Source organism: Corapipo altera, unplaced genomic scaffold, assembly GCF_003945725.1.
Source record: "Corapipo altera isolate COAL_440 unplaced genomic scaffold, ASM394572v1 45, whole genome shotgun sequence".
NCBI lineage: Eukaryota > Metazoa > Chordata > Aves > Passeriformes > Pipridae > Corapipo > Corapipo altera.
The window spans coordinates 682,832-697,551 of NW_020884877.1; the positions used below are offsets into that span (position 1 = coordinate 682,832).

The 14,720-nt window shown below is 40.7% G+C and overlaps 1 protein-coding gene across 7 annotated transcripts in view; it reads left to right on the plus strand.

Annotated features, from left to right (window-relative positions):
- The window catches only part of CPS1 (carbamoyl-phosphate synthase 1), a 128,788-nt gene that overhangs the window by 61,967 nt on the left and 52,101 nt on the right, over positions 1-14,720 (plus strand). For all 7 annotated transcript variants that reach the window (XM_027636899.1, XM_027636897.1, XM_027636894.1 and 4 more), the window contains 9 exons: positions 1,662-1,739; positions 3,239-3,337; positions 4,040-4,135; positions 7,160-7,349; positions 8,414-8,571; positions 9,342-9,470; positions 11,838-11,982; positions 12,268-12,478; positions 13,539-13,737. In XM_027636899.1, coding sequence (XP_027492700.1) covers positions 1,662-1,739; positions 3,239-3,337; positions 4,040-4,135; positions 7,160-7,349; positions 8,414-8,571; positions 9,342-9,470; positions 11,838-11,982; positions 12,268-12,478; positions 13,539-13,737 — 1,305 coding nt within the window. The remainder of the gene's footprint in view (positions 1-1,661; positions 1,740-3,238; positions 3,338-4,039; positions 4,136-7,159; positions 7,350-8,413; positions 8,572-9,341; positions 9,471-11,837; positions 11,983-12,267; positions 12,479-13,538; positions 13,738-14,720) is intronic.

The following is a 14,720-nucleotide window of genomic DNA, read 5'->3' on the forward strand; positions in this document are numbered from 1 at the left end:
CCTCGAATTATGTCATAATTTGGAGGTCAAATATCATCCTGGAGTTCATTCGTGGAGCAAGATCGCCATCTCGCGTTCATTTCTTCTGGGGGGAGCAGTTGTATCTTCTTTCCACTTGACAGGTCTCCTAGGACCTATGATTGATCCAGTTGACCCCTAAACTAATTGTTCTAGTACCTACTAGGACACTGAACAAGTTTCGAGCTGGCTTCCCACTAAGTCCCCGAAACCCGACAACAAGGACCTGCTTTCCCAGAGAGCGAAGGGAAAAAAACGACCTAAGCAGCCAAAGCTATAGCAAAAATATATATATATATATTTTATATGAGACAGATATATACAATGAGAATGCTATACACCACAATAGAAATCCTAAATAGCTCCCCAAAAGGGGAGATGGGAAGGGAGAAGGGAAAAGGACAAAAAGGGACTAAGACCAAAAAAAGTCTACACAATCTAAGCAACCAGACAACTGAAGGTAAATTAGCAAAATCTCACCACTTCCCTTTGAACAAGCAGGATAGCTAGACACAGCCCAGCACTCTCCCCTCACGCGTGGCAGATAACAGCAGTCGCTGTAGGCCTCAGCTCTAGATATGCCAGACCGAGCCAGGGACCCACCGTTCTCGAACCTCACAGGAAAGGAAGAGAGCAAGGTCCCTCCTGCTGGCTTTATTTATACCTCCAGTTACGTAAAGGAATAGCATGGAATACTTCCGTGATCACCTTCCTAGTTCCTTCCTGGTTACAAGCTGGTCTCCAGGAAGGCCTAGAGTGAAACCATCACAGACACATATATTCATCATTGGTTAAAGATAACTAGAATTTCCTATTAACTTAATCTTTAACTGAATTTACTTCTTAGCAAAACAATCTCATATTGATTAAGTTTCTCGAAGCGTGTAAGCTGATTTCTTACAGGTGTACTTATGGTTCACTCTCTGTTAGTTCCCATAATTTCATCTACATTCTACATCCTGAAACTAATTGTAGTCCTAAAAGAAAAGACAACTACTATGCCAAAAAGCAACTTCCTTAGTTGATTAAGATGCAATTTTTATCTAAGCTAAATATTCTAATTTCCTAAGTCATTTGAAAATGAGACCCCCTCTCATTTCAGGTCCACAGCAGTAGTCCCCTTTCATCACTCTGCCCAACCCAGGGCACAGATCAAGCCCCTGTATCAGCAGTTAAAGTGAGTTATGGAAATCAAGACTGTGATCAAAAACCATTTCTAATGTGACAGAACCAGTCAAATTGGGATGATAAAATCATTCATTCCTTAACAGCCTTGTTCCAGGTGATCTTTTCTTGCCAGCTTTTCTTCTCTGCCTAGTCCAGGATTGACTCTGGAGGCAGACCAGTGTATCTGCTCTGTTAAATTCTTCCAGATTAGCAGTATTTGCTGTTGCAGTGAAAGTGATATCTCCCCTGTGGCCCTTGTCCATGCACAGCTGAGCCTTAGCAGCAGAGCAAGAGGCTCAAGGGCTCATTGGATGAGACATGGTTTGAAGATTGTGAATAAAAGGGGTGTAAATTTGACAGCCCCTGGAAACATTCCAGTCCTTTGGCCTTCAGTGCTTGCAGAGATAAGATGTGGCTTTCTGTTGGTGTGTTTGCTTGTCAGGAGGTGTCTAAGAGAATCACTTTTATTCCTGCAGGGAATTATGCATGAGACCAGACCAATTTTCACAGCACAGTTCTATCCAGATGCAAATCCTGGGCCGAGGGACACAGAGGTAATGTATGAGGACTGATCTGGGCTTGCTTTCAGATGGTCTGAGGAGTGCAGATATGTATCAGCTGCGTTGAGGAGTCTTTATGTTGGTGATGGTCCTACATCTTGGTTTTGGAAATGTTGGGATCCTAACAGAGGGCCCAATCATGCATAGGCTTGTGTCTGCTTAGCTTGATGTGCAGCTAATTACAATCAGCAGCAAGATGTCTATTGACTTCTGTGTGCTTTGGATCAACGATTCCATTCATATTATGTGTATGCATCGAATCCTGGTGGGATTATCTCTGTGTTGGAAGTTACTGAAGTGCTTAAGCCTCTACAGGGTCAGGCTCAAATCTCTTGCAAAAGAGATTGCAAAAGGAATAGCATTTTATCTTAACAGAAAAAATACTAGCCAGATGCTTTGTAATAAAATCATTAACTTTCTAATACATTTTAGTTCCACTTTCAAATTTTATAATTACTGTAGAGTTATGTAAATGGATGCATACTTGCTCACTCTGGTTCTCCTAAGTGAAATGAAATTTTAATCCCCAATCTGTGACTTCACACAAAGTCTGTAACAACTGGTTGTGTAGTCACGGAGTATGACTAAGCAGCATCAGGGGATGTGGAAAGCAGAGGAGGCATGTCTGAACATAAATAAGCTATTTAGCATTTCCTGGGAGAGGAAGATGGAAGAATACATAGAAGTGCTTATTTAAATCTTAATTTGATGATGTTGATTAAACCTGCAAATAAATCTCTTGATATCAAGAAGTTTCGTAGCAATCTGATTGACTGGTGAATCTCAGAGAACTCAAAACAGCTCTCAGCTGTGTGTCTTTTCCAAGTCTGTGCACTCCCACTGCTGGGATGGGTTTGATAACATAGTGCCTATCCTGATAGGCTTGCAGGACCCATCCATACTCCTTCCACGGATAATTCCCAGGGACTGTGTGGCAAAAGCTCTGCAGGTGTGGGGTCAGGTGGGAAGCCTGTCCCACTGTGTGTAGCTGCCTGCCTTGCCTTGCCTGCCCTGGCTGGAGAACACTTCTGACAGCTGCTCTGGGACCTCCTCTGGAAGGACAACACTGATTTAGCACCACTGATGTTTAGATATCCCTGTTCAGGTCCCTGCTCTGTAGCAGGTGCTGTTCTAGATGGTTCCCTGAGCTAGTCTAGTGTATACTCATCTGTGTTTTAGCTTTTAATGCACGTTCACTTGTTGCACTGCCAGCCACATAGAAGCAAAGCACACAGACATGATTGATGTGTGTTTTCTTCCTGATTATGACCCCCCTTTCTTGAATGCAGCTTTGTCAGAGATGTCAAAGTTGTTAAAAAATTTCAAATAACTATTTTGTCTTCTCAGATGGCGTAAACCTACCTGCTGAAGGCAGCAGAGCAGAGCTGATTGCTCGAGCTCCCAAATGGCCTGTTTTTTCCTTCTTTGCTTGGTATTTATTTAGTTCCAGTTTGGTGGTTATTTTTCCATAAACATGTGTTTATTTTTTCTAGTTCCTTTTTGATTCTTTTATTTCCCTGGTTAAGAGTGGGAAAGGCAGTACCATTTCCTCAATTCTGCCCAGGGCTGGAGTGACTGCTTCCAGAGTAGAGGTCAGTATACAGATACTTGTTTATCATGCCTGTCGGTGAGGCTGGGACCTACTTAATTCCTACTGTACCCACAGCACAAAATGGCACAGAAAACTGGTCATGGAAGTCTGAGGAGGCTTCCCTTATAAAAGTCCTTACAGCTGCTTGTCTCACAGTCATCAGGCCTCTCTTGTGTTATTAAGTCCCTTTTCTTTGAGAAAGTTTTAAGTTCTGATGTTTCATGGATTTTTCTTTGCAGTTCTCCCAAGAAAGGTGCTCTCACAGCAGTATAATGAGGTGCCCTGGGATAATCTGGCCATGAGATTTTGTGCCTGTGGTAGAATGTTGATGCTTGGTTGCTAAGCAAATAAATCTGAAATTCCGAGCGTGGGCTGAATTTCATACAGTTTTTCTATCTTAGAAGGAAGCTGGACTTTGTGGGCAGCCAAAGTGAGGCATGCTTATCTATAAGCACATGATACAATTAACATGTTTATTGTATGCCCCATGCATGAATCATTTGTTTCTCTGACAAGAGATATAGAAGTCCAGTGGAAATACTCTTAGAAGTAAAAGTCCAGTGGTTTTGAAAGTGGCTTTTCTTCTCTTTTGAGAACTTATGTTCTGTAATTTGAAACTGTTCATTGCTGCACAGTCTCTCTGTTCATTTCAACATCCACTATGATAGGACTGATTTTTTTCATGCTGTTTTGACCCCTGTAGGTCTCCAAAGTTCTCATTCTAGGATCTGGGGGTCTGTCGATTGGTCAGGCAGGGGAATTTGATTACTCTGGATCCCAGGCTGTAAAAGCCATGAAGGTGAGGAGATACTCTGAAAATACTAACCTCATGTAACCTATTTTCCTTTCTTGCAGCTGAACTGATCTTCCAACTATGGCATCAGTGGAGCAGGGAAGCTGATGAGGATAAATGACTGTAGGGAAATTTAGCCATTTTTTGTTGGTGAACTTGTTGTATGAGTGAAATGAGTTAACCACTCAGAATTATCTACCAAAGAGAGATGTTCTCGAGGTTTCCATTGCAGTCTTTGAGCAGTTTGTTATTTGTGAGTGTGCCTGGTCACTCCAGGCTTCTCAAAGTAAATGCGGATGAAGAGGAGGGATATGCTCAGCTACACCTGAGCTGGAATTACTGGAACTTCCGGGGTGTGTCAGCACATGGCATGGTTGTCATGGGAGAGTGGAAAGCTTAGACAAAATTTATTAAAAAGCCCTGCCATTGAGTCCCGAGGTGCAGAAAGGACTCCCTTTCTTTCTAAACTCCTTCTTGGAGAAGAGTTTAGATGCAGCTGAATCCTGTCTTAACCTTGGACTGTGTTAATGGTTTAAATTTAAAGGAAATGTAGAGGTATGATTAAACTACTTTGTCCCACAGATTTTAATGATGGCAAAACAGAAATATTTATGTAAATGAATTATTTATTATGACAAACTAACAGGTGAACAGATGGAAGATCTCAATCAGAATTATTTACTCCACAAAATAAACACTAAAAATCTACTGGTAGAGTATAATATAGCATAAAGTATTATGGTGCACTGTAACAAAGCAACTATTGAAGCAGTTATATTAAAGCTAGCAAAAAGAAATGATTATTAAGTAAAGATTTGATGTAACTCATTCATGGGGAGATCTCTTTCTCTCTACCTCAAGGAGTATCCTTGGAGGGTGTCCCCAGCCAAGGGAGGAATCTCCACACGTACACCCCAAGAAGGTTTATGTCAGAAGAGCCTGACTGCATGAGAGGGGACTGGACTTTTATAGTATAAAGTGATTGATGCTGCAATGCAAAAGATTTTGAACCCCTTATCAAGGCCAGTTTTCTAAATGGTATTTATTTTGAATAGGATGAACTTTTTAAAGGTCATATATGTCAAGTTTTGTTTCCAGAATAGGTCCTAGAAAGGATACTAGGGCAAAAGCTCATGCTAGGAGAAGGTGTGCAAGGGTAAAGTGTACTGTGAGGGGGTTACTACTGGTAATGTAAGAGTTACCTGGGCCCCCTAGTTCATGTCTAACCTCTTGTGAAGAAGGAGGAGAGCTTGTAGAGGTGTGAAAGTTCCAGAGCAGAAGTAAAAAGGTGAAATTTGAAGGAAAGGGTTGCAAGGGTAAACTACAGGTGCAGTAAAATCCAACATCCCAAACAATTGGGCTAGCAGATGTGATATCTTTTTCCCCCACCACTGCCATGAAGACTACGCAGTTTAGGATCATTTGTCTAAATCTGAAATATTTTCCATAAGGATTTTATATCTTCTTTCCCTTCCCTGTTCCACACATTTCCAAGGAAAGTGCTTCAGTGAAAAAAAATCCAATTTTTCACAGGAGAAAAAGGTCAGCAGGAATTTACAGCCAGTCTTTAAGGTAGTATTTTAAGTTAGCAAAGAAAGGAGAAGAAATGTTATCCAACACCTGAACTGAGCACTCAGAGCTCTGAGTGAGAATCCCACCCCCAGGTGAGCTATTCCTTTGTTCCCCCAAACCAGTGAGACAAACAATCACAAATTTTGAACAAACACAGAAAAGTCCTATGGCATTTTCATGCTTACTGTGTGGTGGAGGAAGACAGCGATTTCTATACTGGTCCCAGCAACACTTCCAATAGCATTTGCTCAAGGGGTGGCTGACTTAATCTACTGGCCTTGTTCCTGTTTCTTTCTACTCTTTTAAAAATGTTGTCACTGTTCCTGTTTTTAATGGGAATCATTATTGTTTCTTAACCTCCACAACTTCTATATAGCAAATGTTTCTCTTGAAATGTATTTTGCATCTATAATTAGCATTGTTTGCAGATGATGTGTTTGTTTGTAGAAGTTTATTGCCTTACAAGAAGTTGATAAAGATTAGAATGAGTTCCCTTAAAAAAATGAAGTTGCAGCCTTTGCACTTTCCAGTCCACCTTTTCAACAAAGCAGTAAATCATTGTTCTGTATCTGCTTGTGGTTGACATGTGTTTTTTTTTAAGCTTGGCCACACTCATCATTATTAGCAAAACTTGGTTGGCTTCCTCGTTACGTGCTAATATTTCAAGAGGGAGGAGAGTTGATCTGCCCAGCTCTGACTCAGATTTTTCTATTAATGAGCAAACTGTAGTGAACTTCTGTCTGTAGCCAAAAGAGTGGCAAAAGTCCCACTGGTATAGCAGGAAACAGATATTCTTTATTATCACTCTATCTCAATTTCTTTTCTGTGACAGAGAAAAAGCAGAATAAAGTTTTCACTAACCTTTGTCTTGCATATAGAGGCAGACCTTGTCTTTTAATATGTGCAATATCAAATAAAAAAGTTACAGGACAAAATTTTTAAAGTCATAACACCAGGAAAATTAAAGCATCTCTATGGAAAGTCAAAGCAAAAAATGTATTTTTGTTACTGTTACTAGTTGGTAGAAAAAATCTGAGAACTACCTGGTTACCCATGATCAAAGACCTACTGCTTGCCAAGAAAAGATTGCCTTTAGAATGAAATTTTTTGCTTTGGCATTTTTAATCTGACTTCCAACAGAAGACAGATGTGATTATGCTGGACTTTGTTCCTGTCTCCTTTGTGTAAGTCCTAAATGTGGTAAACAATTTTGACCGAATTTCTGAAATGGTTGGGAATGTCCATTTCCTCAAGATTCACAAAGAGGCAGAGGCACAAAAGTAAAGAATTGGCATTAGTTCAGCCTCGCGTGAGAGACCAGAAATCTCTTATGGGACAGGACATAGGGGATGAGACTTTTTTAATTCTGCTGTTGCTAAACTGCTTGTTGAACCCCATCTCTTGCTGCTGCTGTCAGCTTTTTTATGCCTATTTTTAATGCAAATTTTAATTTTTCAGGAAGAAAATGTGAAAATTGTCCTCATGAATCCCAATATTGCTTCAGTACAGACCAATGAGACTGGCTTAAAGCAGGCTGATGCTGTCTACTTCCTCCCCATCACTCCACAGTTTGTCACAGAGGTCATCAAGGCTGAGCGTCCCGATGGAATAATTCTGGGCATGGGTGGCCAGACTGCTCTCAACTGTGGTGAGTGTGATACAGATGCCTTGGCACTTCTTGTGGGCAGACTCATAATTTTTGCCAAATAACAAGTAAAGTAATAAAGGACAGGACCAGAAGAAATGACTTCCAGTCGTACCAGGGGAGGTTTAGATTGGATATCAGGAAAAATTTCTTCACTGAAAGGGTGGTCAGGCATTGGAACAGGCTGGAAGTGTTCAAAAGGCGTGTGGATGTGGCACCTGGGGACATGGTTTAGTGGTGAACGTGGTTGTGCTGGGTTAAAGGTTGGATTCGATGATCTTAGAGGTCTTTCCCAACCTTGATGATTCTATGATCCTGCCACATGTTCAGCAGAGTTTATTTGTGCAGGCATGCAAGACCCACATACATTGCCTGGGTTACTGAGAGATACAGGCAGAGACCGGGGGAGAGTGAGTCACTGCTAAGCTGTGAACATAACATCTACTTGCTGGGTTTGAAATAATTAATATGTCTTGGTTTTCAGCTTAATTCTTAGTTATTGTAGTTGGATTTGGGATATTCAGACCAACTTGAAGCAGAGATCAAAAGGAAAATTTACCTTCATTTAACTTCTTGGACCAGTACTCATCTGTGCAGCGCTCTGCTCTGTGTTGCAGATGATGGCCAAGCAGTAACTGTACTAATATCTTATACTAATATCCCTCACCAATTTGAGGACAGAAAATTTCATGGTATGGTTCTGAGATCTAATACTGAAAAAGAGTAATAAAATTAGCTGTTGATGAGGCCAGACAAGTTGTCAGCTAGTCAGATATCTTTTGAATACTTTCTTCTGTCTAAGTTTTCTAAGCTTTCTGGATTCTTTACTGTGAGGGTGGTGAGGCACTGGAACAGGTTGCCCAGATAAGTTGTGGATGCCCCATCCTTGGAATTGTTCCAGGCCAGGTTGGACAGGGCTTGGAGCAGCCTGGTCTAGTGAAAGGTGCCCATGGCAAGGGAGTGAAATGAGATGATCTTTAAGGTCCCTTCCGTTCTGTGATTCTAATAAGTTTATTATTCTTCATCTACTATCAATCCGCAAAACTGTGTCTTTTTTTACTCTGCAGGAGTGAAACTCTTCAAGCAAGGAGTCCTGCAGCAGTATGGTGTGAAGGTTCTAGGTACATCAGTTGAAGCCATCATGGCTACAGAGGATAGAAAGCTCTTTTCTGATAAACTGACTGAGCTAAATGAAAAGATTGCTCCTAGCTTTGCAGTGGAATCGGTAAATCAGATAATTTTGAAGATGTGATTACTATTACTGTTACCTATTTGAGTTAGTAAAAGTATTTTTGGTTTTGTTGAGTGAAAGCTGAATGCAGCTGTGGATACTGTAGTGTGTATGCCTGCATCATCACTCCTCAGGAATTGCTGGTGGGTCACTGATTTAAAATGAGTGAAAGTGCAATTAAGCACTTGAAAAGCCTAAGCTAATTTACTCATTGACAAGAAAAGTAAATTTGGTTGGAGTGACTCCTGTGCTGCAGCACAAAAGTCTGTAAGATGTTGGTGTACTTTTCTTTTTTTTTAAATCTTGCACAAGCTGTTTAGACTTCAGTGTTTAGGTCCTCAAAATCAGCAGTATTGAAATATTTCTTGAGGATGGGAGTATGAAAATAAAAAATTGATTCACGGAAAGTCCATTGGAGTTTGGAGAAAAACAAACAGGTCTTAAACCAGGATGTCTGTTGGAGGGATTATTTCATGCTAAAGTCTCTGGAGACAGACCTGGTAAGGAAAGTGGAAATGTCTATGGAAAGTCAGCAAGGAATTCCACACATAGCTAAAGACAGAAGTTACCTCCTGGGGTGCAGTTTTCTGCTGCTTGGCAGAACAAAGTAATATTGCAAAGCCAACTTTTATTATTTTCATTTTACCTTCGGACAGTTTAGTGTCTTACTGATGGGATTTCCAGGTAACCGTGTAACCAGAGTTGAAGACTTTATTCATCTGAATTTTTATCTCTCTCTGAAATGTATTCCCCTCTCCTTTAAGGTTGAAGAGGCTGTGAAGGCAGCTGAAAACATTTGCTTCCCAGTCATGATACGTTCTGCCTATGCCCTTGGTGGTCTGGGGTCAGGCATATGTCCTGATAAGGAAAGTTTGCTGGACCTTGGTACAAAGGTATGTCTGGAATTGCAAGCTCTGGGAATAGAACTGAACATGTGATTTTCTTAGGTACTCTTCTAATAGTCACAGGCACTGGAACTGTACATCCTTTACCTTTCGCCTTACTTGTAAAATGTTGCCCTGATTGTGCTTTTCATAATCTACTGCCTGCTTTTCCTAATTCTTATTGAGTTGGGTAATGAAAATGGCTAAATGACAGATCTGTTAAATTCACAACAAACAGTCATAATTTGAGCAAGTTTTTTCAGCAGTTTTGGTCTGAAATGAAACATACTGGCCTATACTCACCGACTTTCATGAGTAAATGGCACATGAATGAGGTCAAGGAAGGTGAAACATTTGAAATGCTGAGTGATAATGTAGTCTCAGGGACAGGAGAGCTGAGAACCTTGGGTCTCTGCTGTATTTCTGTCTAAATATAGTATTTTTGCTAGGTTAAAAGCTCATGTAGAGATTTAACAGGATGACACTTCATAATTTGACATCTACTGGCCATCTCTGGCTATGAGGACAGCTCTTTTTCTGTAGGAAATCCAAGATTGTTGTTTAAAAATTTGCTGTGAAAATAAACAGATAATTGGGGAAAACAAATCAAAAGCTTTTTTCCTTGACAAAACCGCAGAATTTTAGGGAAAAAATCTACCCATGGGGCTCTAAAGTTACTGTGTTTGTCTTTTCCTGGTTTACTGAGCCTCTTAATCTTTCATGTGTTCCTCGAAAGGAATACTGCTGATGCGAAAATGACTTTTCTGGCTTTGTTTAGAGTAAGCAAAAATTCACCCAAAAACCCTGGGAGTGCAGCTGTCTGAAAGGTTTATATAAAAACAGTTTTTCATTAGGAAACTCCCTGGTTTTAATCAGCAAGTCTTGGTGTTTTTTAAAAAAAGTGAGTCTGCTGCCTACCAGCACCCCCAGATTCCTGTCTGCAATGCTGCTCTCCAGCTGCTCCTCTCCCCATTTATACTTGTGCCGGGCTTACTTCATCCTAGGTGCAAAATCTGGCACTTCTACTTGTTATTTGTCATCCCATTAATCATAACCTCATGCTCCAGTTGATCGGGATCTCTCTTGCAAGGCCTCTTGTCCCTCAGAGAGTGAACAGCTCCTTCCAGTTCAGTACCAATATTTCAAAATCTACAGTGAAAACCAAATTGACTTTTGTTGAATTAAATTTGGATGGTCATTTTCACAACCCAGCAGAAACTCTGTTCTTTTCCATTATGAAGATGATCTGTAGTAATTCAATGAACTGACTTTTCAGGCACTGGGTTCTGAATTGTTTATAGTTCAGATAACTGAACACAGCTAGTTCAGGTAACCTGACCTTTAGTTCGTGTCTCCCAAGCCTGCTCATTGAGTGGGAAAAGACAGACACCGGAGCAGTGAGGATTGTTTTACAGGTGTGGTTGAGCGTCCCTGCTACATCACCACAAACTCAGTGCCTACTTAGGCTGAGTGTGAAATACCATTCCTCAAACTACTTTTCTTTTTGTTATGTGTGATTTTGGCAACTGAGCTAAGGGCAACATTTGAATTACTGCTTGATTTAATGACAGAGGGGACCAGACTGAAGACCCAATTAATGGGCAGCATTAAAACAAGAAGCTGTGCTAAAGGATGGATTGACAGTGTGCCCATTACTTTTTAGGATTTTAAATACAAATTGATTAATATTTTCTATCTGCTAATATTAAGGCCATTTATTCACTTAGATTATGCTCATTTACCAACAAACTGTATTATTCATTTTTGACTCATGCACTGAGGAGTGCTTTCAAGATTAGTTTAAGAATAAATCACAACCCTTGCCTCTGGTTAGTGTGCCAATGATAAGCAGCATTATTAGTGCTATTAACTGTGTAGTGTTTGCTGGCACCCACACTCCCCGTTACTCTGTCATTTCTGCAGTGTTCTCCTACTGAAGTCCCTGGGGCTGCCCACATAAAAGCTTGTGTCTGTTGCATGATTGAAGCATTAGATGTTTTTATATTCCTATTTGTTATTTATATGCCACTGCAAGCACACATGCCCCACCTTTTTTTTCCCCATCATATCACACAACTATTTTCTGTGCCTTTCAAATGAAGCTGAAGGAATTAAAAAAACCCAACCAAACAAATATAGAGTGCTTGTTATCAATGGTACGAACTTTACATCTTTCAATTTTCTGGTTGGTCTGGGGTGTCTGGAGATAAGTCATAGAAGTCTTAAATATAGAATATGTTCTAATAAGGGTTTTGGTGTTTTTTTGTGGGGGAGAGCTTTTTGTTTGTTTGTTTTGTTGTTATTTGTTATTTGTTGGTGGGGTTTTTTTGTTTGGTTGGGTTTTTTTACTGTTTATTTTCCTTGAACTGTTCCCAGGCATTTGCAATGACTAACCAAATTCTGGTGGAAAAGTCAGTCGTTGGCTGGAAGGAGATAGAATATGAAATTGTGAGAGATGCTGCTGATAACTGTATTGCTGTCTGCAATATGGAAAACATTGATGCTATGGGAGTCCACACAGGTAGGCTTGGGCACATGGTGGCTCACTAGAAATGGCTCATTAACTTTTTTTATGCAGTGCCCTTCTGCCTGCTATTATTGACACAGTTTTGTTATTGATGAAGTGAGCTCTAGAAACACTCTTCTGGTCTTGGATAAAGCCGGCTAGCGTGTGAAACAGATATTTTTAAGCTAAACCCACCTGATTTCTAGCAGTGGGTTGGCAAAGACAGTGATCTGTGAGGCCAGGATTTACTGCTGCTGAGCTGCTTCTCATTTTCCTTCACTTCTACCTTATGACAAACAGGAGATTCTGTTGTAGTGGCTCCAAGCCAGACACTCACTAATGAGGAGTTTCAGATGCTGAGGGATCGTGCCATCAAAGTTGTCCGACATTTGGATATTGTGGGAGAGTGTAATATCCAGTTTGCTCTTCATCCAACTTCCCTGGAGTACTACATTATTGAAGTTAATGCCAGACTCTCGAGAAGTTCAGCTTTGGCCTCCAAGGCGACAGGGTAAGATTATTTAAAAAACCCCACGTGCTAAAGAAAAACAAATGAATAAACAAAAATGAGGGGAGCAGAACAAAAAGAGGGCATTTCAGTAATGCTTCGAATCCATGTATTATTTAAATATGTGACAGCTACAAGAAGAGTTCCTGCATCTGCTCTCCATGCAGTTAAAACATGGAGGCTACATTTTCATCAAGGAAGACTGAAATTGGCTCAGGAGTGGTCAGGTCAGTAAGGAGCAGGTTTCTGTATGGGAAGCTTCTAAAACAGTTCTTGTCAGCACCTGCTAGGGTTGACCCTTGGAGAGCCAGTCTTACTGGGAGATGGGGGAAGGGGTTAGTGAGCTCTCCAGGTCTGTTCCACCCTGCTGATTCTTGTACTACAAATGGGAAAACTCCCAGGAGGTGTGCGTGGGGAGGGAAGCTAATAGCTGCCTTACAAAACACATACACTGTATCCATATGTTGGCTGCAAATCACCTCTGGAACCCAGAGGACACGGTTACTGATGAGCTGCCTGTCAGATTGATGCAAATAGCACTGCTAGCTGCCTTTGTTTTGTTGGCTAATCATAAACTAATCAAGATAAGGGTGGTCAGAGCAGCCTGTTTAAAAATTGGCTTCTTAATTGCATTTTGCAGATACTGTTGAGAGACACAAATTAATCTCTAATTTGCAGTTTCTCAGAGGCTCTTGTGGTTGTTGAAGAGCCGTAGCAGGCTGGAGATGAGCCATAATGTTGGGCAGTGGGTGTTCGATTGTTTCCTTTTTAGATGACAGACTTGCAGCAAAACATATCTGTGAGTGTGGGCTTACTGTGGGTGTGACAGGCACTGAAAATGGTGTCTTTGTGGATAAAAAAGCGAGGCCCAGATCGAAGGAGGTTAATCTGCAGTGTGTTGATGCAGGAGGCTGGATGGGTCATGCTGTGCTTGAGCACAGGAACCTTCCACTGTGTTGAGGAGGGACAATCATTTCACATCTGTTTAACTGGATCCACTCCTGGGATTTGCAAGAGCAAAGTACTTCCTTCTCTACTGTTCTCTACTTCTCCTGTATGGCAGGTATCCACTAGCCTTCATTGCTGCCAAAATTGCCCTGGGGATTCCCTTGCCAGAAATCAAGAACGTTGTGACAGGAAAAACCTCTGCCTGTTTTGAGCCCAGCCTCGATTACATTGTTACCAAAATACCCCGCTGGGATTTGGACCGTTTTCAGCATACATCCAGCCGGATTGGAAGCTCCATGAAGAGTGTGGGGGAGGTGAGTGCAAGAGTCTCCCCTTCCCTTTCATTCCACCACTTGGGAAAGTCATTTCTCTTTCTTGGAAACCCTCAGAATATCTACCTTCAAGGACCTAATAAATTTGAGGGTATTTATTCAGCTCAGACAATTTTTATCCAGTACTATAATTATTTAAAATGAGTTAGGACTGTGTAATCTTGGTTATCACAGTGTGGATTCATAAATGGTTTGACTCCTAAGGGAAGAGCTCACTATGGATTACCTGAGATTGACTTCATTCTTAACACTTACTCCAGGACTCTGAGAGTAATTTTTTAGTTTGAGGTTGTGTAGTGGTGGTTAATTAGAGTAAAACTTCACAAGTTGTAGTCTGTTAAGACTTTCAGTGATGACCATGAGCCACAGCTCTCAGTTGTTCCCAAGTTATTTGTCCTCTGTGTTTAAACCGTATGCCAAATCTCAGCCTACTTCTGCTCTTCAAATCTAAACAGAACCTGTAAGCTTGCTCTGAAGTTTTGACTTCTCTTGGTGGTTAAGTCTCTTACATCAGAATTTAAGGTGTCTGGACAACTACAGTATTTTCAGACCAAGTTTTAGGAGGAGAGAAATGAAGCAAAATGGGTAAATGACTCACTTAATTAGTTAATTACCTATCAGCTACCAAAGCAAAATAATGAATTGTGTATTTTTTCAATTGCCTTTCTTTCCTAATGCTTTTCAAGTAGCTATTTTATTAAATTATTTTGACATGTAAGATCACCCTAACATCATTGTTGTCATGAGACAACAAACCTTTATCAGAACTGGAAGAATTAATTAGAATTTCATTTTCATTGGCAGTTTTGGCTTTTTATGGCAATGAGGTGATTTTTTTTTTTCTTTTTTGTTTTGTTTTGTTTTGTTTTGTTTTCAGTGAGTTGATGCTTCCTGATATTAAGCCTCTCTGCCCAGGGGTTTGGGGGCCGTTCTGTAGAGCTGGGGTTCCTAAATACAGCTGCCTT